The sequence below is a fragment of the Bombus vancouverensis genome, chromosome 4, assembly GCF_051014615.1.
Source record: "Bombus vancouverensis nearcticus chromosome 4, iyBomVanc1_principal, whole genome shotgun sequence".
Taxonomy (NCBI): Eukaryota; Metazoa; Arthropoda; class Insecta; order Hymenoptera; family Apidae; genus Bombus; species Bombus vancouverensis.
Genome location: NC_134914.1, coordinates 18764407 through 18788152, shown reverse-complemented (window position 1 = coordinate 18788152; position 23746 = coordinate 18764407). Strand labels below are relative to the sequence as shown.

At 36.6% G+C, this 23746-nt stretch overlaps 1 protein-coding gene across 1 annotated transcript in view; it reads left to right on the top strand.

Moving 5' to 3' along the window:
* LOC117166673 (zwei Ig domain protein zig-8) overlaps positions 1–23746 on the top strand; it is a 249691-nt gene that overhangs the window by 114653 nt on the left and 111292 nt on the right. Inside the window, exon 5 of the mRNA XM_033350871.2 lies at positions 10939–11116. Coding sequence (XP_033206762.1) covers positions 10939–11116 — 178 coding nt within the window. The remainder of the gene's footprint in view (positions 1–10938; positions 11117–23746) is intronic.

Genomic DNA, 23746 nt, shown 5'->3' with positions numbered 1-23746 from the left:
CGTCAGAGGCAGATACGTGGAAGAGATACGGAAAAGTTGAACGCGTAAACTTGAAATTGGTTGCTGGCTGCGGTTTGTGGATGCTCGATAGGAATTCCTGATATGTTCTTGCTTCCCGTCGAACTTCTAGACTTCTCGTGTGTTCCGTCTTTTGTTCGTGCGTTCCGCTCTTTCCTCCTGCTTGTCGTTCCCTCGTATAAGCAATTCCATTGTTCCCCCCGTGCCTTTCGCCTTTACATTCCGTTGTATACTTTCTTCCGTTACTTTCTTATCACTATCGAACTTTCCACTTTGAATTAATTCCCTAACCGAACGATAAATGTCGCTTTCCCATTTATTCCTCGGTAAATGAAGACGAACAACAAGAAGAATTCTATCGTCGTTTTTTCCCGAGATTATCTATTATTAGACATCATTGCGACAAAGATTAGAAAATGTGAGTAAAATCAAACTAAAATCGAGTTTTCCAGTGAATTTTCGAACAGCGTACAATGCGAACACCGCTTGCATAGACACATCAAGTAAATGAGAAACGGAAACAGAGACGAAATTACAAGCGAGAAGGTTAATACGCAAAAGCGAGATAACGGGGAAGGGGCAGAGTAAAGAGAGACGAAGTAAAAAGTTGGAAAGGAGGAAAAAACGCGGATAAAGAGGAAGTAAAGCAGATCCGGCGGAAATGTAAAGAATAGGGAAATGGAAAAGAGATGGGAGATTGAAAGTAACGAAAGCGGAGAAGAACGTGTGATCCTTATGAATTCGTTATAACGCGCTCGAATATCGTAATTTCACGAACCTTACTTTCATGTAAATTTACCTGCAATTATTAAAAGATGAATTATGCGCCGGCAAGTTTTTCTCATTTTACGCTAGATGGGCGTTGAAAAATTACTCGAGTGCGAGCGTTTTCTTTCAGATCTTCCACGGTAACGTAGATGGGAAGTAAAAGATTCATTTACGCGAAAGATTGATCACATTTTCGAAATGTATGTAATTTTTCTTTAAATACTTTACATCGTATAATCACTTTCGTTTAAATTCTTTGTATTTTATGCTATTTGTTACTCGAGACTGGTATATCGAAAGGAAATTGTACACACTGTCAGACCTTAGGACCTACTGCCAATGTGAAATTCTTACAAATTGATACATGTCGATTTATACGTACGATTATGCATATTTCTACCGATGATTCCTTACACGAATACACAATATGATCAATTCTCTATTAAAATCTATCAACAGGTTAATCCTATTTATATTAAAACATTTGATAATTGCTTTCATCTGTATAACACGTAGTTCTTTTGCACGATGTACAAATTAATCTATTAACGTTCTCCAACGTACAGATAAACAGATAATAAAACACGTATAAAAGCTAATAAAATTCACGAGGATGGAGATGCAATTTTCTTTTCTCGTTTCCAATAAACGATTATCCGAGGTACACGCGCGACTATATCCACGTTTCTCTCTTCGCTGTTCTTCCACTTCCCAGGGTTTCTTCCATTTCGTTGTTTCATTTCCCTTTTTCTTGACGATTCCGCGGCTATTCCGTAAATAGTAGTAGCTGCAACGGTAGTTTTTCTAGTCGTCCTTTGTGCCCGCCCACTCGTTGCTCTTTATTCGGCCAATTCAGTGGTTGCTCGTGGACCGCGCGATAGCCGAAAGAAACACTTTGTTGGAAAACAGCGTTTCCGCATCGAACTTAGAAGCAGTTACGCGAATCTTTTCGTCCGATGAATTCAGGCCGAGAAGTCGACGGAAGTTGCTGTCCGGTGAAAGCAAGCCACGAAAGTCGGGAGCCGAGAAGTCAGTAGAACTATTCTCTTTTGTACGTGGCAGAGAGACCTAGAAATCGCCTGTGAGACGAGTATTCCTCTAAATTTCCTATAAATTCGACACATCTGAATTACATAACAGATAGAAGATTATATAAAAGACCATGCTTGTTGATAAAGATTTATTAAACACTCTTGCTTTGAAGAGAAGTGAAATGGATATATTGAAACCTCCACCTGTTGCGATTCAGCGTTCCTTGAAAGTGTTTGTTCTGAATAGCGTACAAAGCATAAAATATATTGACTTGATACAGCGTATTGTATGGATACGGTGTACAAGAATATTCATATCATAAAAGAAAAAAAGAAAAAAACAGAATATTCTTTCTGTCTGCCAAGCGTTACCTTTCGCTTGAAACGTTAGCGATTCTTGCTGCCAGTTCTCAACCTTTTACAGCTCCGGTGTCAATTGATGTCGCGACAAAGGTGATCTCCGAAACAGCAGCGTAGACACTATCGAATAATACATTGGGCAAACAGTTAACAAAGCGGCCACGCTCGTCACAGTGTTCTCAAATCAGAAACGAGCGAAAGAAACGAAATCCTCGGTCAAGTAATCTTCATTTGAGTGCAAATGGGGACTTTTTCCGAATAGACGTTTTAAAAGTTCATCCCTGGAAGGCATTGTTTGACCAACACGGACGAAGACGAGAGTTGGCCGAGGCTTTGATTAACTGGCGCCACTAGGCAAAGCCCCTTGCGCGATTGTTTGCCACCTTTTTCTCTTCTATTTCTCCTTCATTTTCTCTCTTTCTACCGAGTCTGTTCTACGTGTATACGTTCTTTTTCGCGCGGTGGTTGTCGTTTTTGTTCTTCGTACCTTTCTTCTCTTTTTTCAGTGCAACAGCCACCGAACTGCTTCTTCTGTTCCATTGCTATGCCGCGCCGTGTCTATTCTCTCTTTTCCCTTTCTCATCCATTTCCTCCTTTGTCTATTCGCTCGTCTGACGAGATACTTCAATTAAGTTTACTCTAGAAGCCAAGCCAAACTACTTTTCGTACGCATCCACTCTATTTGTAACCTCTGCTCGCCTTTGCCCCGTCAACTGAAATCTATTTAACGTCTCACCAGAGATGCCGATTAGTTCTCAGCACGCGAGTAATTTCGCCAGTTTAGTGTCTTTTTATCTTCTGTGATTTCATCCCATACTGTATTAATGTAGATAAGAATATAGAAAAATCTTTATGGAAAAGAAAGAAAAGATATGGAAAAAAACTTTTTTCTTTCTATTCCAAATTTTTCTTATGCTCTTCTATATTAAGGAATAAAAAAGATTACGATGATATATATATAGAAATAAAAATTCTGCAGTTCCGAAATTCCCGAAGTGCAAAATTCTAAAATTTTAACTAAAATTTACATTGAAATTAATCTAGATGTCGTAATTTACATCGAGAGACCTTATTATATGTTTTAGGACGAAAATATCGAAGATCTGGATAGTTTTCGTACGTAGCTTCTTCTTTCTCTCGCGTAATTTCCTCATTGATCCCTTTTTTCGTTTTACCTTACTCACGTCGAACGAGAAACCGTTTCCTCCGTGTTATTCTACCACTTATATTTTCAATTTCGCGGAGCTGCTTCTGTATTCGATGTAACTAAACGAAAATAAAGGAGACTCGTTTCCTATGCGTCCACCGATCCGGTCGTTATGTTTCTCTTTTATCGTCTCCTTCTGTCCCTAATTCTCATCGTTTCATTCACCTAGATCCGAAGACTCGGGAATGGTTTTAATAAAATATTTCAACTTAGAAATAGTTGATATTTTGAAATAACTATTACGTTAGAATAATAAGAATTACGTTATACGAAGATTATACATGAAACAACTAAAATAGAGGAGCAAAAAGTTTTTCTCCGCATTATTTCGTTATTTAATCATCAACTGATTTCACGAACAAAATGATTTCTTTGTGATAACATTTTCAACCGCATGAGAAATGCTCGAAGATAATCGAAATCAAACTAACTTTGAGAGCAAATGGTGAAAAATACGATATTTATAATTCAAATGAATATTGTTATCGAATAAGAGAAAATTATTTATCTAAAAATGAAAACTATTTAATCGTAAATACCAAAAATGAAGATATTGCCTTTATATCGCTTCTAAATAAGAAAGTTTCTCGAGTAAAATCATCTCGGGTCTAATTTAAACGTTTCCTTGCCACGTATTCTTTAAATAATCGTGCACGTGTCATCGAAAAAGTTAAAACTCGACAAAAATATCCCATGATCAAGTCTCTTTGACACAGGGTGCCGCTGTATGAAATTGCTACAGCGCAGGAAAGAGGCTAATATCGCGTCGTTTTTGTTCCCCTATTTTCACCCGTGTTTTCGGCGCAAATGAAAACGCGTTTCAATTTGTACGTTCAGTCAGCTTCACATGCAGGCGTAGAATAATTGAAAGCAATTTTCATTTAACTCTTTGAACGTAGCTGCGTTCGGTATAGGCGACCATTTACTGATAATTGTCATTTAACAGCGTCGAATTAAACTTGCTAAGATAAATACCTGTCAGTAGAATTTATAACGCCGATATAACTTACATTTATATGTATGTCGTCGTGGTTCTTACGTATCGTTGTAATTGTATTAAACCAGCGTCTCTGGAATTCATCGTGCGATGCGAGTGAATTCACAGTTAAATGATCGCTACATTGTCGCCTTCAATTTTCGAATTTCACCATAAATTATAACTCGTAATTTAATAGTACATGTATAGAGAATGGAGAAATTTCGAAGTCGAAAATTTGTCGGTATAAAGTGTTGAAGTAACTACTTCAAGAAAAATTCTACATCTTTATTTATGTATATCCGTGATCTGGAGACTGCTATTACTCAGAAATATTCTAAATAAGGAGAGGTGCATATTATTGTACCCTTGAGTATACATTATGTTTTGGGTTGCAAGGTCTAAGAACAAAGGAAATAATAAACAGAGTTATATTTGCGTTCCCTGTAGTCTCTAGCCCAAGCTATGAGCTTAACTTTTTTGGTAATGTCCTTTTGCTATGGATACATGAACGTGTTCCCTATCATTCCATTGTCTATTGTTTAGTAACACTAAGAGAGTAAGGATCTGAATCAGCATAAACTTATACCTTTAATCCACTCGTTCTTCAGTCAGTCAACCTTAACATAAAGAAAGCTAGAGATGATTACCGTGCGATTAATTGGGAAACAAGTGGCAGTTTCGTTTTTCAAACACGAAAGAAAGTAATTGGAATGAAAGATATAATGTGAAAATAGCGGAGACACTTTATAGAATCGACTTACACAAATCAGACACGAGAGAAAATTTCTACTTAAAATAAAATTTATAGACAAATAATTTCTCATAGCTCTTATACATACTTTTACTTCTGTTTTAGGAAATTGGGCAATTGAGAAATTAGAAAATTTAGAAAATATCGTTGAAAGGAGGCAAAGAAAGGACACACGGAAAAGATTACCAATAATATTAAAGAAGTAATAAATTCTATAAAACTTCTAAAAAAGTCTCTCATTCTTAACTGATGATAAAACTTACGCAATATTTTCTCCATTCTAATTTATTTAAAGACATTATCCTCGATCGACCATTTTTACCGACTTCCGTTAAAATTTCCGTCTCTGCGTAATCGCGAAAGTCCATCGTGCAATTTCCGTAAAAAATAGCTTGGAAACGAACCCGCGTCCCTTATCGGGAATAAAAGAGTCGAGGATATATGCTTTTTGTCAGGAACATCTTTAACCCTTTGCACTCGAGAGGCGACTCTCAGTCACCACGGCATTCCGTGGTGCAACTCCAGTGGCGAGCCAGAGACGACAGTCCCTGTTTATGCTAAATTTCGGCAACTCCGATCGATGAAAGTGCAATATTGGTTCGTAAATTGGTTCCTTAGTCTAGTCTTGGTCTTAACTAGAAAAATGTTAAGATTCATGGTCCTTAAGCTTATTGAGTATATGAAATAAAGATGTTTAGATATTTGGCAGCTATCTTGCTTTATATAGCAGATTACGCGACGTAACAATAGCTAAGCCTAAGGTTGGCACGTTCCTTGATCACTTTGAAATGCGAACCGAATCGACGTCTTCGTTGCCATCTAACCGTTTGTTTGCGACGATAAAAGATTGAATTTTATTGATTGTGATAACGAAAGATGGAGATCGAAGACGAGGAAGAAAGGAATTTATAGAAATTGAAATGACATTTCGATATAAGTAACATGAACCATATCAATTGCTTTTTCTTTCGTGTATAACAATATTACGATATTCTATATTACGTAATCTCCCTTCAATATCAAATCCAACGTTATGTAAACTTATGCAACTTATTATACTATGAGAATAATATTCGTTCAAAAGCAAACAAGATTAGACATACCTGCGCTCGAAAGTCTTAGGATAGTTGTTATCAGACTGCGCAGCTGTACGCATTTGTATAAAATTTAAAGGATGTAGAAATGGCCAAGATGCATATACCAAGATATATATAAAATATCCGACAAATGACAGTAGAAGAAAGAGACTGTATGTGTACTCGTTATAATTTTCAATAAGTAAAACGAATCTCTATTTAAGTTCTGTCTTCAGTAGCTTTTTTTTATTATTTAATTTGTACTGTACAATTTGTCTAGCTGGACATCCGGTAAATTTTTCTAGCTTAATTGCTAAATAACACGTGGATGGCTACCCGCAGCGGGATACCATGTCTTCAGTAACGTCGATAAAAATATAAATTCGCATAATTTCAAATATAACAGATAAGTTAAGTCACGATAATTCATTTAATTTGTTATACATGCTACTTTTTAATACACTAACAATCCTATTTAAAAAATGCGTGCAATTTAAAGTTCATAGTTCAAATACAATGTTTTATTAAGAATAGAAGATATTCGAAAATTTTCGAGCGGAAGTTACACGATAAATTCTCGATTAAATTTTGTACTTTACAATTTGTCTAGCTGGACATTCGGTAAATTTTTCTAGCTTAATTGCTAAATAACACGTGGATGGCTACCCGCAACGGGATACCATGTCTTCAGTAACGTCGATAAAAATATAAATTCGCATAATTTCAAAAATAACAGATAAGTTAAGTCACGATAATTCATTTAATTTGTTATACATGCTACTTTTTAATACACTAACAATCCTATTTAAAAAATGCGTGCAATTTAAAGTTCATAGTTCAAATACAATGTTTTATTAAGAATAGAAGATATTCGAAAATTTTCGAGCGGAAGTTACACGATAAATTCTCGATTAAAAAACTATTTCTTAGAGCTGCTCTTTTATCGACACAAACATCGAAACGATCCCTCAGAAGGCAGAAATAAAGTTTGACCTTAGCAAACCGAAAGCTACGAAAGTAAATGGCGTGTATTTATTCAGGCTGTCGTGGTCACAACGTTCCATATAATATGTTCGCGAACCAGTTGATCGAAGTCGATTAGCAATCAGCTAGGGTAGCTGTCTTCGATTTCGATCGAAGATCCTTGTGGACATTCCGTCCCTATTGAAGAAACCCAATACCGTAAAGTACCTGTATTTATCTGTTTGCCGGAAATACGTTGGTCGCCATGAAAAATCGTCTGAAAGAACTTTTTTTCTTCCCACTAGAGAATGTCCGAAACGACCACGGATTCTTATTCTCGTGATCGTGAATCTCACGAACGAGGTTCGTTGAGATCGAAATGGATTTGGGAAGAGGCGGTCTGCAATCCAATTTTATCGTCTTGTCATCGAGTAAATTCGTTTCAATTCTGCGCATAGCTTGAACCAGAGAGCTTGCGTTTGTTGAACTTGAACTTCTCTCTAACTCAAAGATTCGCTGATTAGCTATAAATCGTCTACATAACTTTTCGTAGCAACGTATTCGAAGAAGAGAATTTCCTAGCATTTTTCATTTTCACGCAAAGTCACTTTTACGTTAATATATGATTTTTTAGAGAAAATTTGTGTTTTTTCGAGATTGCAAATTTTAGGAAAGATTTTTATTCGTTGGATAGCGTAATCGTAGAGAAAAATGATACAATAAATTATTGCATCACATATTTGAGAGAGCAGAAGATAAATTTTGCTTTTTAAAAGTTGAAACATGGTTAGGAAGTGTAAGTATGATTTTAGCGATACTATCTGCAATTTAGTAGGAAGAGAAACGACCTTGTCAAAGAATTATATATCGAAGCTGCGAGTGTCATAATGAAACTGATTTACGAGCTATACACAGTGCAAGAGAAACAAGTTTGATAAATTAATTTTTCTTCCTTCCTTCTCCAATAATTTATCTACGCTTTTATAAGACCAAACACACATTACCTATACATTATATCGCACGAAATTACCTTATGAACATACTGTTCCACGAAACTAATTGTAATGCATAATATCCTGTTTTAATCGAAAAAGAAATATTCGTTTGAAAGCTATTTAAATCGTGCGAGTGAAACAGCTTGCGAACACAACGAAGGTAGTTTGAAATAAGACACAAACCATATTGGGACGCTGGTATATATTCTCTAAATAGAGCCGTAAATTCAAATGTACCCGCGTCGAAAAATAGAAAAAGAATCAAATAATATACAGCATTAATCTGTCACTAAACGCGAAGCTCGAGAGCTTGAAAGTGTAGAGATTCTTTCGCTGCGAAAGCAAAGTTTTTCATACTCTTCCGCCGCAGTTATACCATGTGCAATGTATATTCGAGTATTTCAAATAAAAGATATTGCCGGTAGTAAATCGGCACACGAGATCGAGCGAATAAAACGGATAGAATTGAAATGAGAAAGAATCGTTGAGAAGATTAGATCATCTATCATCCGAAGTTGATGACTACGGTTGGATCTGCAGCAATTGGAGAAAGAAGAAAACGCGGAGGAATTTGTTCTGATCGCTTTATAAGCTAAGATAATTCCGCCAACTTTTCTGTATTCTGAAAAGGCATAACAATATTAATTGTTCACGATACAAGTATCAATAGGATATTTTTTCTTGCGCATGAGTTGCGCTTGAATATGTGCATTGTAAATGGAACTGAAAGGTTGTCGAATACGAAATTGCATCGAAATGTCACTGGTTCGACGCATAAACGGAATTGTGAGAATTTTATTCGAAGCCTGTCCTGTTAGACGTAAGTGGGTTAAATTTGCTTCCATATACCGTTGTAACGTCGAACACTGTCGATATGAACTACTAACTGCTAACAGGAGGTACGTATTTACTTCTTCAACTTCGAGAATTTACAACTTCACCGTTCGAGAAGAAGACACAGCTCTTCGCTTTAAATTACGTTCATTCGCAACCAGACTAATAAGCGTGAATCTATACGTAGAATTACGGTGATAAGTTTGTAACACATATGTATCGTTAGCAAACAACTACACGTTCGTATGATTTATCTTAATGGCTTCGTCCGTTTAATTTTAAGATACACATTTTGCCTGTAGTTGCTCCAACGATGAATTTTGTTTACACACCAGCCGAAATGTAAAACTATTCGCTGAAATTCGAAACATCGATTCGGATATTATTTTGCCTGATATCGAAACCTGGTCGCCTTTGATTCTCCATATGTCGATTCCAATCTAATTCACTTCGAAATTCACATATTTACCAAGGCAAACTCTCCCTTTGCGTGTTTATTTCAATATTATTATAACCAAGTTCCAGGTTCGATAAGTTTCTCCACTTTGATATTAAACTAGCCTTTGAACATTCACTAACAACCCCTTAATTTTAACATACATGATACATATTCTATACAATTGACAAAGAAACAGGAAAGAAAAACAAAAAAGATGCGCTTAAAAATTTGCTACTAATCGTTCGAGTTTAAAACTAGCATTCAGATCTTCTTTAACGAACCGTACGAAACTTAACGAAAAGAAGCTTTAAACGAACCGTAATATTTTGACGCCGCTATACGAGGGTAATTAAGGTAGAAGAGGTTCTGGGAACCGCAACAGATGCTCGAACGATCGCGATTTCGAAGTCTCGCGTCCTGCAAGGAAGGTTACAGCCCGAAACGCCACGCCGCGACGAGTTAAAAGGGTTCACGGGAACGAGATCAGTCTTTCCGTCGTTTGCATCCATCTTCGCGGACCTCGGCTGGAAACTTATTGTTCCACGACTGTTGCACGCGACGTCGATGGGGTAGGAGGATTTTTTCGTGGCTTGTTTCCAACAAGGGGGGTAACGCTTGCAGGCCGTGAGAAATTTCAGCAATTCCTCCTGTTCGCAGTTAGCAGTTCCCGGCACGTTTCTTACACGGAGCTGGATCTGAAACGAACCGATGACTGAAGAAACAAGTTATTTTTCCGCCAACTTGCCGCCCGCGACGTGAGCAAGCTTTTTCTCCTAGTTTCGCGAGGATCTCGTTAGGAAATTTCGAAAAAGTTTTTAGGATCTTACGGGATACTCGAACGTTTTAAATTTAGAGTATTTGGGAAGAAATTGTTTTCAGATGTTCGTCGTATCGTCGCATAATAAGTTTCATCTATCAGTTGTATCAAGATTTTCTATCAAAATTATAATGAAAACCATATGGAAAGGCTGTCAATAACGTTTAATTGTCCACTGTGCGCGGATTAAACACCATCATCCTGTTCGTCGATTAAATACTACTATCCTGTTCGTGGATCGTCACAAGTGTACTTGTGACGTGTACTTTGCATGGGCAAATAGTCAATATTGCCGATAATAAATTTACATTTATTTTGACTCGCACGTGTAATGTCTTTCTTTTACAGACACCTAACCTAATAACCTAATAAACCTAATCTGTCAAACGTTGTGATCTTTATTTTGATAGAACAAAATGAATCATACGTAATTCGATAAAATAACATAAAACGGAAAACGTTGTGCACCCGTTATTTCCTTATAGAACGAAAGAAACTTTTCGGACGAATCGGTTCCATTTGTATAAATGTCAATTAAAAATACTCTACGCGATTCACTTTTCTCATGGAAATAGAAAATCGCAGTAACTTTTCTAAGGTAAATAGATAGAACGCGATGATAGCCGATGTTGTTCGATGTAATGGCGTGTGAAGCGGGGTAAAAATGCTAATGGCAAAAATGGACCGATGTCTGTTTCAGTGCCGAAGGTTGAGATCGTGGACGAGCACGGTGCCACGGCTGGTGACAAATTCTACAAAGCGGGCAGCACGATAGAATTGAAGTGTGTGGTCAGCAATATACCGCAGCCTACCGGATATGTTACGTGGCGGCACGGATCCCGCACGCTGAATTACGACACTACCCGTGGAGGAATCAGGTGAGCCTCGAACATACGATTTAATGGCACAGAAATTGATTTCACCGCCGGCTCTAGATATAATTTCGTTCGAAATTCCTGGATATTATCGGGCATCGGCATCGAAATTATCCTTGCGTTGTAATTTAGCTTCACCGGATTCATGAAAATCCGTAAGGTTGGATTTATGGTAGCTGAGAGTTTATGGGAACGAGGATACGATTGAATTCTTTAATTCTGTCCCGAGAGTACGTGCTTTCTGTTTTGACGGATAGCGAAGTATGTTAAACGACAGAGGAAAAAGTAATAATTATTTAAAAAAAGGTAAGGTGACAGAATTATAAAAGCGTTATAGATAGAATCATTTAAGTAACAGAATCTTTCCTTTTTTCTTAATTTATTCGTGAAATAGGAAAGAAACACGTGGATTTACGAATTTTTATTCTATTTACATATTTGCTGCCACGGTGGTTATTGGTGACCCATGTTGCGAAATTTTGTACAACGATTAAAATAGCATTGTTATTTATATCGCGACTCTCAAGGCGAAACATGTAAAATTCGAATGACAGTGAACGTATTAATTAAATGAAATTTCAAACAATGTATCGACGTTGCATTTACGAAGGTTGATGGAATTATCTTTCGAAAACTTCGATGCATTTGTTATTGCGATTGTAATTTAAGTTGCACGAGACAAAAGCTCACTTGCACGCTCCCTTAACAAACCTTAACAATCGCGTTCGCGATCTAACAACGTCGTCGGAAGTTTACGTCAGGAAATTCACGTTTACAAAGATCAAAACGCCGTGAAAAGTGGCCCAATCTCGGGAGGAAACTTTATGCCGTTCCTATAATTCTGTAATGAACTAGGAACGTCGCTGCTCATTATTATTTAAGATGGGAAGGAATAATGCTCAACTACGTAGAAGAAAATGTTTGCACAAGCAGCACAACGCTTCCCTCTGTTCTCCGTTCCATCCCTTATAAATTATTCTTCTCTAGATCAACAACGATCTAGATAAAAAATAAATATCGACGGTATTAAATATTAAAAACTTGCATCGTGTGCTATTCATGGATAGTAAACACTAGGAGCGTAAATTATTCTGTACGGAAAAAAGCAAAATACGCAATAGGAAAATAATTAATCCACTTCGTCCTTCGCGTTGAAGATCGCGTTAAAGAATAAAAACTGACAAATTGATGACAGGAATATATTATAATTTATAATACATCAGAAAAAAATATTGTAAAGCAGTTAAACATTGGATAAACTTGTAACTTTTGTATATATCTTCAGATCCGTTTCAAACGTTACCGATACAATCGCGATACACGTTACAGTGGTAGTGAAATTTCCAAATGTTCTGTATAATATATGCGCGAAAAGTTTGTAGGAATGTCTGAATACTTTTGCGAGCCACTGTAAATCAAGTGGCAGCACGATGATGTAGCGGAATAAAAATTTCGGCTTTTAAAACGAACATCGATAGGTGAGAAAACCGAGTACGTCATCGTTTTATCGCGACCGTGTCAAACTGTTTCCGTTGACACACGAAATTGACGAGAAGGAAGTCGCTTCTGTATGACAGTGAACGCATTAACGAGGGCACGCTTGCTCGAATCGATTTATCGACTTGATCCGGCGGAACTTGATCGAAAGGCGAGCAAGATCCGGTGGTTGGGGTGCGAGTTTCCGAACCATGGGCTATTTAAAATTCATGGATTCTGTCATATCTATAACCAATTAGGTCACACACGCCGTGGCAACCGGCGTTGGCAGTTCAGCGAACTTTAATGAAAGTCTTTCAAAATTCACCGAACGTTCCATTCTTTATCGGAGCAATTAGAATCCCCATGCAGCCTGCATAAACTATCGGCTGGCCGCTCAACGAAATTACTCGAGTGGCCGCAAACCATATCTGAATACGGTTCGTGCGGTCAGATGTTACACCCTGACCTCTCTGCAGCTTTTAATTAAAAAGAAAGAATCACCGTGGAAGAGAAATAAAAATGCGCTTATCTAACATTGATTGGCCAAAGATGTCAAAGTTTCTGAGAAAGACGTAGCTTAAAATAACTATGTATTTGCAATTTTTAATTTATGCAATTTCATTTTTTCCACGACACGGCAGCAAATTATCTTGTCATACATCTTCTGTATAGTTTCCAAGAGGTCACGAGACGATGACCCAATGGAACCTTCTATTAGGTTAGAAAATAAATTTATTTATCTGTCGCGAGTAATATAAATTTCAAAGTATATTATAACAATTATTTGTAGAATATAAAAGTACGTGTATATTCGAATCTTTCGATAGAAGATACGTATTAATTTATGGAATTTCATTTTTCCACGACACGGTAGCAAATTATCTTGTCATACATCTTCTGTATAGTTTCCAAGAGGTCACGAGACGATGACCCAATGGAACCTTCTATTAGATTAGAAAATAAATTTATTTATCTGTCGCGAGTAATATAAATTTCAAAGTATATTATAACAATTATTTGTAGAATATAAAAGTACGTGTATATTTGAATGTTTCGACAGAAGATACGTTTTTATGGAGACGCAAGATAAATAAATAACTTTTTGATTAGATCGATTTCGTCTGAAAGTATAACACTTAACGAACTTAATAAATGGGTCTGTTACTCGACTTATATACAATACCCATCGCCGTATCGATAAAATAAATATTCTGCATAACATTAAACGCTGGATTACATTTAGCCGCATATTAATCAGTTGTACAAACCCTTCCTAAATTTATTTCGATTCGATCTGTTAACTATCGTACATATATCAAACAAAATTATTATCATATATGAGATATAAAATGTTTATGCGAATATTCAGAGGATCGCTATCAAAGGACCTTTTTTAATTTAATGTATACCTTTTTTAATATAATTTTATTTATAATTATGTACACGTGGAAATGTCAGATTTTGTTTGATCTTCCTCTGTTCGCTAAACTCGATCGTGATTTATTACCATTATTGTTATTATGAGATTCCTATCGGTACACCGGATAAACGTTTCGATAAATATGCTCGCTAATTTTACGCTCAATCGCGTTGTTTAACCGGGATATTCTGTTAGCTTAGAATCGAATGAAAACCTGCGAAATTGTTGATCGATAAATAAAACGGCGAGTTCGGTAAAAGATAAAATTTGCTATTAATGAAAATGCATGTTGTGAACTGTTTGACATTGTAAACGCGCGAATTTTCGACCAGCTTATACATCGAATATTGTCCAAACAGCATTCGTTCATTAAAATCTATGCGCTTGTGTAATATCACGCTTAAACTTTATGCACGTATAAACATCGATAATTACGTATAATCAGAGTAAAGGTAATCTGCGATTGTAGCACTTTCGAAGGTATGTTTTGCAAGAAATATAAAGTAAAAATTAGCAATTTTATGAAGTGAAATTTCGTGATAAGATAAGTATCTGTAATATGAAAAAGTAATTTGAAATTGAAAATATGAACGTAACTGATTACGATACTGTGCCATAAAATGGCGAACGTTTTAAAATGACATTATTCCTGATTTCGTGCCATTACGTTACACGCACACGATATGGAAACGTAGTTGTAACTGTGAACAGTAAAATAAGGTAATCTTGCAAAAGACTATAAATTCCGATTGTTGGCCATAAAGATTCAAAACGATTACGAAAATGCGACGTTAATACGTACTATTATGAGGGTCGTAGAATGCTGAAACATAGTCGTAATCGCTGCTATATACATAGATGTTGTAGAAAAAGGGCGACCAACTATTTTCTTGAAAATTCGTTCGGAGCACGGATTTCTTCATAATCAATATATTTTTACATCATCTTTTCTGTACAAATAATCTTGTAATGTATCATTGTACAATGATAAGATTATTTTTTCTGAACAAACTTGTCTATTATTTATTTATTTATTATCTTGTTTAGTAATTATAATCGAGGATCGTGTTCAGAATAACTCATTTGGAGTAAATATGAAAATATATTGTAAATACATTGTACGAATTTCTAAAATACATAAAATTGAAATGCCGATATAGGTGACCGAGCGTCCCAACAACAGAAATCTATGATAAAATTTGAAAAAAATAAAAATTACCAAATCAACGCCTAAGTTAATCGATGTCGTATTAACGTTGAATTGTCAACCAAATCGTCGGACGCGCGGTATCAAAAAATTAATTGAAAAGAGAACGATCGAAAAACGCCCAATAATAACTTTATCTCCAATTATGTTTAATCACATCCGCTAGTGCGAAATATGCATATTTTCCGCTTAATCGTCTGTGTTTTTATTAAGCGCATTGTGATTTCCAAAATTTCTATTCGTTGGGAAACACTTTTCGCTGTGCATTTAGCTCCATAGAGACAGATAAATTCATTTAATCATCGATGCAAACATCAACTTACCAACTATTTTGTTTGGTTGAACGTGTCGTACGACCATAACTCCATTTAACGTAGTCAGTGGAGGTGGTTCGGATCCAGATTTGCAATCTATTCGCCGACCTCTATTCGCTTTTAATCCGCCTATGATCAATGCCATGCGCATTCATTTCAAGCTTCATTAGGGACGCACGACCTAATGGTGTGGCGTGGATTCTTCGATCTTTTAATTTCCTGAACGGCGCGCGACCTCTGTCGCTTGCAATTGGCAATAATCGCAAATAATACGAATCAAGAAAGACCAGAGTTTTCATTCTGTTCGTTTTCGATAATACCATCTTTCGTCCGTTCTTCTCTTTTTCCGTTTTTAATGAGCAGTTAAGCTGATGGAAATAAAATATTATGGAAATAAATAATATTGCGCGATGGAATAAAATAATTCTGCGAAATATTAAAAGCAACGATTTTAAACCGTTTCTGAAATATCGCTGCTCTCTGCTACCTTTGAGCAGGGAATACGTATTTTAACTTGGCTTTTATATCCCTGCGAAATTATCGTCTAACGAAACACAGAAATTCTTGCGTTTAATGTTATCTTAGGAGAAATTCGTATGGTTTCGAAGAATTGTACTAAATTGTACAGTTTAACTTTCCAACGTGTTTTTGCAGTGCAATCTCAAACATTTAATTCAGATTGTCAAAAACAGAGCGACGAATTCACGACGAATTAGAATTTGTTATAAGAGAGGTGTAAACAGTCGATAAAGTCGACTCATTTTAACGAGCCAAGCTCCCAGGAAACACAGAGTTTTTGCTTCGAGAAAGGAAACGCTCATGACGTTATGAATTTTACGTTCGCAACTAACTAATTAGAAATGTTCGCTACGTGTAAATAGAGATTGGAAAGCTGAACGATCTGCAAACTTTCTTTTCGGATATCATGTTTGAATATGGCTCGGTCAAAGGGCTGGGAAAGTAGATTTAGCCAAGCGACGGGGCTGTAGAAAAAATTGTCCTAGCTAGAACATTTCTGTCACTCTGTATGGCATGAAAAAAGGACACCCAAAAAGGGCTGTTTTTTAACGTGAACTTGTGACTGGAGCAAAAATGATTTCACGGTACGAAACGCTCGTTTTTTCCCCCTCCCACCAAGAATGTATACGTATTTCATCCATACCTTTGGAACATTATATTGCAATTAGTTTGCAGGACAACAGTTTGCGTCAACGTGTTGCAAATTCTGTCTTGGCGGTGAAAGAACGAGCACTGAAAGAGAAAGAGGAAAGAAGGGAAAGCTGTTAGCTCTTTCGATTTTTGAAAAAATCTATCGACAATTCTTGAGCTGATAAAACTTCGATCTGGTATTTGGTTTCTCCGGAAAACGCTTTCTTTCTAATTATACATAGTACTGTAAAACTACGCTGTTTAAGATTCTAATAAAACAACGATTAGCTAGAAAATTATAACAAGGACGAAATTTAGTAACTTAAAGATTATTTAGTAGATTTTATCATTAGAGAAAATGTTTTAGAAATATACAGCAGCTTCAAAGTAAATTCTAACTACTCTATAACGACTAGTTACGAAGCTATGATGAAAACGAAATTTAATACATTAAATATTTAAAGCTTCCGTTGAAAGGCAACCAAAATTTCAGGATTAAAAAACTGACCTCGCTAATATTCTCCGCTTCCTCGTGGGTCCTTTGCATCGTGATTGACATTGGTTGGTCGTGTTATTCGCTTAATATGCCACCTGAGCCTGTGGCTCCGTGTAGCGAGTTGGGAGGACCTTTAAAGGCTTCCCAGAGAGTTGCAGCGTCTAGGTGCTTCGCATATCCCGAAGAAGCTCTGGACTTGTATAATTCTATACGGGGTCTCGGTCTCCTTGTCACAGCTTTCTGCTTGCTACGGGCAACAAGAGAACTCTACCTCCTTAATATAACCCTAATTTACTCAGCTAGTCTTCCCTTAATTCACTATGCGGACGATTAGAAGATAAAGTTAGCCGTGTCTTAGCGGCCTGACGTCAATCGCGTCTTTAGTTTTCGAACTTGACGCTAATGAAAATTCGAATTAACGGAGGGATTCAAGGTTTAATTAAATCTTGATATTCAATGTACATTGTGATGTGCTAACGAAGGTTTTAACAGTCGCGCAGCTTTGTTTTCAACGGGTCTTTATTGCAAGTATTACGATCAAATCGATATTGTCGTAACGAATGTAATATCGTTTCTTTAAACACTCAGCGAATACTTATTCACGTCGATATGGTTGCTCGATGGTTGTAATTTAACTTTTATTCCGCTTAATATCGCTTCAATATCTCTGGGAATAATTCTGTTGATCGTAGTTCTAGAAATATTAGCGAATCGTTGTTATTCGAAATACAGTTTTGGATTAAAAAATTCTATGCATCTGATATCGAGAATTCAGTGGAAAAATATATTACTCTCTCCTCTTGAAATTTATTCTTTCGACGGAATTTTTGCTTTATTTCAAATAAAGTGCCGCATCTCCGGATAAAACACGGGAAATTCAATGAAAAATGTAAATCATTGCAATATACTTGTAATTTCGCTGCCAATTAAATATTCTCCGAAATGGTTTCACAACGTTCATTTCTAACTTTGTTCCCCTCGATAGTTAATTGTATGTGTTAACAGTTCGTAGATAGAGTACAAGTATATTATTCAACCATCATTCAACGAGCAAACTCGATTCAACAGCTTTCGGTCGGGCTACGAGTTGTTAATAACAAAATTAACATGTAATTCCGGGTGAACATAATTCTAGTTGTCAAACAAATATTACGGACTAGAGTTTTAGAAGCTTATTTCGGTAATGAAACTAGAAATGCTGATTGTTACTCCTAGCGGAAAAGCAGGTTTTAACGAACATTTGGCAGAAATTATGCGTGTGAAAGGCCACGGGCTATTCGATCGCTGAATTACAACGTATAGGCAGTCTGTGTACTTTTGAGCCATTAAATTTTCTATACTTAAATGCATAAACATTCATTTCTCTGTTTTATAATCGAAGATTTATTTGAAATTAATCATTATATTTGTATTAATATTTCCTATTGTCTATAAAATATTGTTTATATTAAAAGATCCACGATGAAACTGCATTGTGAAATGTAAATCAATTACCCACAATGGTATAATGGCACCAATGACGTACTTTCATAGTGACTTAGGTACGCATAGCAATAGCAATACAGCTCTAATAGAGTGTGACAAATCTAGCTTTGTTCGGTTGCTACAACAGAACCTCTTTACGTCTCACGTAACATATACGTTGTACATACCAAATATCTGCTTTGTGTTAAGAGATTTGTAATACTGATTGGTCGCTGACTATTGTGCTATACTGCTGGCACATCTACCTGCACATCGCATCAGAGAATTTACGCAAATGTTCGATACATCGTATTATTAAGCAATCATAGAATTTCGTTTCTCTAATTGGGCGATCTGAGAAATTAAATCGTTGAAAATGATTAATTTATCGTAGCGAAGGTCACCTCGATGAAATTTCCATTATTACTCATAATGTTCGTCTATTTAGCTATTTGTCTATTTAACTAATTCAGCTCATACTTAGCTTATAGTGCAGTAGCACTATACTGCTGGCACACCTAGCTGTACATCGCATCAGAGAATTTACGCAAATGCTCGATACGTCGTATTATTAAGCAATCATAGAATTTCGATTCTCTAATTAGACGATTTGAGAAATTCAATCGTTGAAAATGATTAATTTATCGTAGCGAAGGTCACCTCGATGAAATTTCAATTATTACTCATAATGTTCGTCTATTTAGCTATTTATCTATTTAATTAATTTAGCTCGTTAGAACGATCGTTTCTAAATGAAACATTTTTTCAAAATTAATCTTAATTCTGTCACACTTTTCTATGTTAATTCTACTATAGTAATTCTACGTCTAATATAACGTATTTTAAATATACACATATTGCATCAAAGGATAAAGTAAATAAGTGACTACTCGAATATAGATTTTCCCAACTGTTATCCGTACCAATGAGGTTAAAACTGTTTCACGGGCAACCTATTCCGGCGAACAACGAGGAAAACCGATGGAAATCAGGTTTGACGCATCCCGCAGTGTCGTGAAACGCGAAATTCGGTCGGGACAGGGAAAAATCAGTGGTAACCGCGATAATGAATGCGACGCTTCTCTTTTCTCTGTATATTTTCCCTTCCCTCTCTGTCTGTCTCTCTCTGCTCTCGCAGCTTTTCTCTTGCGAGGAGGGGAATTCTGTCAAGCGAGCTGTTGAAAATTTAATCATCCCCGAAAGCGCGCGATGATTGTGCCGCGACACGTGACGCGCGCGAGCTTGTTCTGTATTCACGGTTGTTGAAAAAGAGAGAGAGAGAGAGAGAGAGAAAGAGAAATGGGGGAGAGGAGGGAGAGAATTCAGTTAAAGGGAGAGAAGCAAGAGGTTTTGAATAAAACATACGGCGTTTCCAATAAATTCGTGGAAAAGGGACGCGATTAAACGCTAGATTTTGACTATCCGACACATATCGGCAGCTGTAGGTAGATGGTAATGCTTATGGCGATGAACAGATTCTATAGATCGGCAGCGACAGTTCGACATCTTGGATGTCGTTCGACAGAATGCTTTTGCCATGAGAACAATTTTTGGGACTCGCTGCCGACGATTTAGAGCCATTGCGATTCTCTCGTGATATATGACACGTGGATTTTGTTCTGCATTTCATTCGAAATACGGGGGAATTGTATTGGAGGAAAAAGTAGAACGACTATAAATGAAAAAGGGCCGGTAGCCATGTGTATCGCGACTGTGTAACGACGTACAAAGCGAGAAATTTGGTGTTACCGACGTTAATTAAATATTAAACAGTGTCTACAGTGTGATAATTTCTGACTAACAAAATAGCCAGTTCGTTATTTGAAGAATAAACATCTGACGATTACGATGCTTAAAAATCACTGATCTTAGTTTTTAACATTCGAAGACGGATTACCGCGAAAGTTCGATTTAAAGTTTTAACGTTTTAAGTTAAAAATTCGAAGCGTTTTAAGCATGAACAAATTCGTAAACGTCAGGTTTAAAAAGTCGCTGTCGAATCCAGAAACACTAATTTTCACCATCAATCCTATAACGAATTGTAGGAAAACAAACTGTTTTAAGCGAGATAGCTATGAAAAAGGCAGGATAAACGAACAGGCCATCGTGCAGCCGCAAAGGGCTATAGTTTTTTCGCTAATCCGCGATGCTTTTCAAACGATGCGCTGTTATAGAGGTTCCATCGCAAGTACAATTTATTCAGAACATTCTATTACGCTTTGATTGGCTCCGAGAGCCATTTTACCGAGATCGTTTAACCGAGGGCGTCAAACACAGCGCTGTAAATAAACGACGTTCGATCGACCCACCCTGCGTCCCAATCGTTCGTTCACCACTCTTATCAACGCGATTCTAGATGTCTCTCCATCACCTACCAGCACCCTTATTGATAGCAAGAAATTGTTGTAATTTTTCTCGGAATCGTCCGAAGATAGATAAAACCAACACAGAATCGATTGATCAACGTTGATTTTCACATTTTATTATACAGTATATGAAACTAAATGAGCTGATATTTATGTATAAGAGAGTCGATTGCAACTGGTCGATGCAAGTAATGAATATAAATAAGATACGAAACTGTGCAACATTTTAATCCAGTTGCGGACATTAGAAACTTAATCGAATCGATTTCAGGTGTTTCCTTCGTTGGTTTCTATCGTCATCCAAAACGTTACTCTCCGCTTAATTATTCAGATAGACTAAGCGCGACTTTAAACAAGATTGCCTCCGCGCTGTTGCTTCGCTTGATGCGTTCATCTCACCAAGTTACGGCTGACTTAATTAAAATGCTGTTGCATGATCAACGGCTCACAGTAAACGATTATACGAAACGAGGAATCTATTCGCGAAATGGAATTTTCCTATTTTACTTGCTTCGATTCTTTCTCGTCTATTTGCTGCAACTACAGCGTAGTTCTTCTTCGTGTTAATCGCATAAAATAATAGACGATGCTTGTAAATATACATGCTTTGGAATTTTATTTAAATTTTTGTTGTTTCTATAAAGAAAAAGCTATAAAACGTTTTAATAGGTTTACGAGCTGCTCGTCTGTAGTTCCACGTATTAACCTTATTAATTTAATTTGAGGGAGAGTTAAAACAGCGAGGATTTGCATATTATTCATGGATAAATAAAATGGCATTAAATTTTAAATGTTTCGTTGGATGGTGAATTTTCGAAAAATTAAATTTCCCAATAAAAATTGCGTTGTATATACTGGAACGTTGAATCCTGTGCTAAATAAGCCGTATTATTTTTATATCTATCTGTACGGATTTAAAGATGAGAATTTATTGCTTTACCAATAGGAAAAAGTTTACGCAATGACAAAATTATTTTGGAAATGTAAATAATTCGTACGTTGCCGATTAAAAAGACAATAAACAGTATTATTATCGTTTAAATTATTTATACCCATCTCTGCAAATCTCTGCTTCGTGGTTGTGTCGTTTCCATTATTTCGTTATACTATTCTTTTTCCGTGTTTTTTATATTTAATACTTTATTAGAGAATTTATTGAAAATCGATCGTTTCCCTTTTCAATAAGAGCTGCACGATGTAATAACATTTTCGATTCTCGTGCTTTCAACGCAGCGATCGAGAACTTCATTCATGCACAAAGAAACGTAGTAATCGGTGGAATTGAATTTTCGCTGTTCTATATAATTAATAACATTACACGGTTTCGTCGTTACTCTATTGGTAATATATTTTGAAATGAAATTTCATGGACATATGTTTCTTCGTGCTTTTACCTTCTTTGTTTCTGACGCGATTCCTCGTAAATAATTTCGTACGTATTCAAGCAAGTTCGATCGTTTATCCGATAAAAGTTAAAATTTATAACAATCCTTTCAACGCGCGTACCGATTTATACTTTTCATAACATCGTAGCACTTTTTTTTAAATAACTCGGTAATTTATAAATTCTATCGTTTAATATCTCGTACATTCCATTAAAAATCTCGTCGAAATCAACGTTATTAAAAAGCTAAAATGCACGACGTGACGTGAATGAATCTTAAATGCGACATTTGAATTTTACCAGTTAAATTCAAACAGATGGTCGTCGAATATGCGACATAAATCAACGGAGACCTTACGCTATAACATAACTTTGTTGAAACCGATAAACTGTGCATCGCTGTAAATGCACCTTTTCCAAGGAAACGTTTCCTGCGTTTTCGCTGCTTACAGACGGATTACTAAATTTGCGAAATTACCATTTCGCGTAGTATGTGCGATGCGCAGAAGCGACGTGAACCAATATCAATCTATATTTTTTTATATTCCTCGTAAAATTCGATCAAAATCCACGTCGTCAAAAAGCAATAAAACTTTCATCGTGAAAAACGGCGCGCGCCGAAAGTTTCTCGAATTTCCATTGATGGAACGAAAAAGTTGAGAATGCATAGAGTTGAATTAATTATGCAGTTAACAAAATGGACAAAGATTGGAGAGAGGAGTTGGCTGAAACTCCATCGATAAAGTTAGGATACAGCATAACGATATTACGTACTCGATCGTGCGCTGCATTAGTCCGGAGCATCTCCCAGCGTGCATGTAGTACACGGTTCGCCACCTTTCTGTCTATTACTCTTCACCTTGGGCCCTTAGCAAGTTGGTCAAGTCCGTGAGTGCACGCCCGCAGCGTGTGTCACCTTGCCGGAGTAACGTAATCAAGATCGCGTCGCTACCACAATATTAGTTCCGCGATATATTCGATTATTGCTAACGTGATTCCGACATTCGATCAAACATTCGGCACGAGGGTTATTTAGGTTAGAACTGTGCGGCAATGAAGCGCTGATGACTCGACACCAACTCGCCTGGTGCTTTTGTGACAGCGATCATACCCAAATCCGCGTCATTCCACACTACCTGACAATGAACCTTTAGACTTTGACCTTACCTCTGTACATGGCCCAACACCAAATTGTCAACAGCAAATATGTTGAGTTGCAATTTCGACGATGCTTAATCTCGCGAGTTCATTGTCATCCATATCTATTCCACGCCCTCACATTTGTATGAAAATCCATGGACATTTGCAGCGTTTCTCACGGTTGCAAAATCGCCAACGTTTTGTCCCATGGAAC